Here is a 3,555-nt window from a genome sequence, read left to right on the forward strand (position 1 = left end):
GAAGTTCAAATAACATTTTATGTGTCATGCATGACTTGACTAGTAAATGTTATGTGGGTCCATCACCTCCACCTGGCAGATCCTGCCACAGAAAAAAAGAAACTCTGGGACGGTTCAAGACGACTACCGAGTGCACTGAATATTAAAGCACCTTCTCATTGCTGGAAGAAGAGTCTTGAACTTTGATCCTTTGCCGTTTCCTCTTCTGATTGTAACTTCTCTTTTTCTCCTTGTCTGTCTTCATCGCAGATCTACAGACACAAAGCAGAATCCCTCTGAGCTAGAGTGGCAGGAAATCAATACAGACCCAGTGGCAGTAATAAACTACATATTGGTTTAAGTTCTCGGGTTGGGCGATATTGAAATTCCCTTGCTGACGATATTGCGTTAAGAAACAAGTTATATATAAATAACATCCACCAAAAGATGTACATTAATAGAAACATTTGTGTACTCCTGATGCATAGGTTGAAACACCTGTAAGCACAGATCCCGACTCAGCATAAGCTGTGAATCACTGCTGTTCACAAAATGAATTATTGTACATACTGTTATTTGCACGCACAGGCATTACAGTGCATCATTAGCATGCAGCAGCCAAACAGACACAAAAGTGAGGGATGCACTAACATGAAAATTCTTGAAATAGATAACAGATTGTTTGAAAAATATCTAATAATGGCTAATACTGTTGGATAGTCATTTATACCAGTACACATATGATTTTCAGCTAATTTGAAACGATGACAGATATGAGATGATGAAAGTAACAAAAAAAAAAGAAAAAATGAATATGGTGCAAAATTCACATCACACATTGCATAGTTGAATATCACTCTGTTATGGACACATAAGGAACATTATAGTGGCCTGTCAATTTCGTGTTAAACGATTATCTCATCATATCACTCAAATGTACTTCTCACCTGGTCTTTGAATGCTTCCCCTCGGTCTCTGATTCACAAAGCTCCTCGGTTTTCCCCAAACCTGCTGTAGACTCTAACTTCTCAGAGACGGAGTCTGAGGATTCATTGCTGGACACTGACAAAAAGACAGACAGACAAAACACAAAAACAAAAGTCACTTGCTGGTATCAGATTTCAGAATATTTGCACCCATATTCTTAGACATGACACACAGGGCAAATAAAAATTTCGGACAGGACCTTTGTTCGTCTCGGCCCCCTCATTCCTCTTCTCTTTGCTGGCTGCCGCCTCCTCTCCTGACAAGAGAGGCGTTTTCTTTGCAAATCTTCAGGAGAAAAAGAAAAAATGAAAAACAGATGAATGTGACAGAGGTTCAGATTGAATTCACTATTACAAAACATGCCTGTTCAGTATGGGCTGACTGCTTGACCTACAGTGGAACAGCTAGCGGTTTTCTCAAGAACTGCTCAGCCAAATAACTTCACGCTCAAAACACTGTGCTTCCTCGGGTCCTGAGAAATGCCTTAGCCATGTCTTAGTTGTGTCCACTAGCAATGCCAGAGTATACTCGGCATTTACTAACAACGTTGGGGAACAAAAGCGTTCAATCGTAAAGTTAAATCACTGATGCTTGAAATGTTTAACTTAGCTACAGTGTAACACCTCCAGTCTCTTTTGTCTGGCTTCTTTTCCCCAGTCCTTCAGTGTTTTGTAGAAAACGGAGATCGAGCTGTACGGCATTCTGAGGTGAAACAGCTGAAGGTCATCCCCTCTCACTTCACTACAATGTGCACAACATGTCATATAAATATAAATATTCTATAGACCTCAAGAGCTTGAACTTGATGCGACACTTCTCGGGTTCTCAAAAACACAGCTGTCAAATCTGAAGTTGATCAGATGAACAATCAACTTAAGAAAAGGACAGACATACAGACAGACAGACTCCCTCCATTGTAGTTAGACTACATAACAATTTACTACTAGAGTATTACAGGGATGTGATATCTATTTCCTATTGAAGCTTGTTAATGGTAAATGATGAAAACACAGGCAGCCTGTAGAAATATCATGACATTGCTACAGGCAGAAACAGTGACTCAGGGATAAAGCAAAGGGAAATAAGGGCTGCCATTTTTTCAATTAATATTTTGTCTGTTGTTTTAAAATGTAATGAGCTGTTAAAATGAAAACTACCACTATCTATTTACAGTTTAGAAGCAAAACCTTTTCAAAGTTTCATTAATTCATTTAACATGTTATTACAATTTTTTTTTATCTTGATGGGAACAGTGACAGTGAAGAGGAATGGTGCACTAATGGTGCACACGTTCTTAAGTATTTAAAATGGAAACACAATACTCAGTTAGGACTAGACTGAGTTGTCTCATTGGGCTCGCAAAGTACTGCAGTTGAGCTAATACGTAAGGTCAAACAGCTCTACCTGGAAGACAATGCAAACCCTTAAAATTTCTAAACAAAGTAGCACACTGGCCCAGATACTAATAAAAATCCTTCATGGTGGAAACTAAATGATATGCACATAAATCCTGACTGTCTTTATCCTTAAAGTTTGTTTTTAACGTACCTTTTTTCAGGATCATCGTCAACATCTTCACAAAGCTGAGAGACTTTCTCTTTATCGTCTTCTTTGTCTCCTACACAAAAAAAGCAAACACAATTAATGAAGGAGCGGGTCAGTCAATTAAGTATTACATGGATATTTTGCAAAACATGCTTATTTAGTTTCTTGCCAAGAGTTGTCTGGAAAACTTGAGGATGTTACTCTTTTTCACTTCAGTTTTTTCAGAGAGTACAGGTTCGTCTGTGAGCTCAAGAGGGTGGTAGGAAACTTTTGTCACCTTTGGACAAGGACAGGAATGCTTTATGCTGAGCTAAGTTAGCACCCACTGGCTCCCGCTACATATTTACACAATTACAGAAACTGAAAGTGGTAATCTCAGCAAGAAAGCAAATAAGTGCAGTTCCCAAAATGAGCTTGTCCTATAACTAACGGTCACTGAGCTGAGCACCATTTAACACTCCTCTCTTCCAGACCAAATTACCTGAGGATTGATGAAAAGGGCCACTACTTCCCACCAAGTTATCCTCCACAATGGGTTTGATCTTTTGCTCGTCACTGTCCTCTCCAGAGTCCTCTTCAGCCTGCTGCTCCTCCTCATCCTCGCTGGAGGAAGACTGCAGCTTGGCGGCTGCTCTGGGGCCAGAGTCTGAGTCATTCTGTTTCTTCTTCTTGGGTGTCTTCTTACTTTTGTTCTCCAACTCTGAATAGGAGCTTTCAGACTTCCTTTTGCGTTTGGACGCTTTGCCTGTCTCCTTTTTGGATGTGTTGTTTTTAGCATTTGTGCTTCCACGTTCCTCGTCTGCGCTGTGGCCTTCTGCAGCTTTCTCTTCTTTCGAGTCAGAGTCATCCATCTTTTTCTCTGAATCCTTGGTTTCCTCCCCATCCTCTTTTTTAGTATTCTTGGAGGATTTCGCCTGATTTTGACCATCTTTCTCAGACTCTGACTCAGAGGACTCCTCCTTGTCCTGATTCTCAGCCTGCTTCCTCAGGGGAGTGGTCTTCTGTCTGCTCGAGCGACGGCCTGGTGGTGGGCTCTCTGTCCCT

At 40.6% G+C, this 3,555-nt stretch overlaps 1 protein-coding gene across 1 annotated transcript; it reads right to left on the reverse strand.

Moving 5' to 3' along the window:
• Positions 1 to 151: 151 nt before the first annotated feature.
• Positions 152 to 3,548, reverse strand: LOC121965629 (transcriptional regulator ATRX-like; the record flags this gene model as incomplete). Its single annotated transcript, XM_042515761.1, has 5 exons — positions 2,993 to 3,548; positions 2,515 to 2,584; positions 1,166 to 1,251; positions 927 to 1,041; positions 152 to 251 (listed from the first exon to the last, which is right to left on the reverse strand). Coding segments are annotated over exons 1-5 (741 nt in total), but the record flags the coding sequence as incomplete, so codon positions are not given.
• Between the last annotated feature and the right edge of the window lie 7 nt (positions 3,549 to 3,555).

Source organism: Plectropomus leopardus, unplaced genomic scaffold (genome assembly GCF_008729295.1).
Source record: "Plectropomus leopardus isolate mb unplaced genomic scaffold, YSFRI_Pleo_2.0 unplaced_scaffold20944, whole genome shotgun sequence".
NCBI classification, from domain to species: Eukaryota; Metazoa; Chordata; class Actinopteri; order Perciformes; family Serranidae; genus Plectropomus; species Plectropomus leopardus.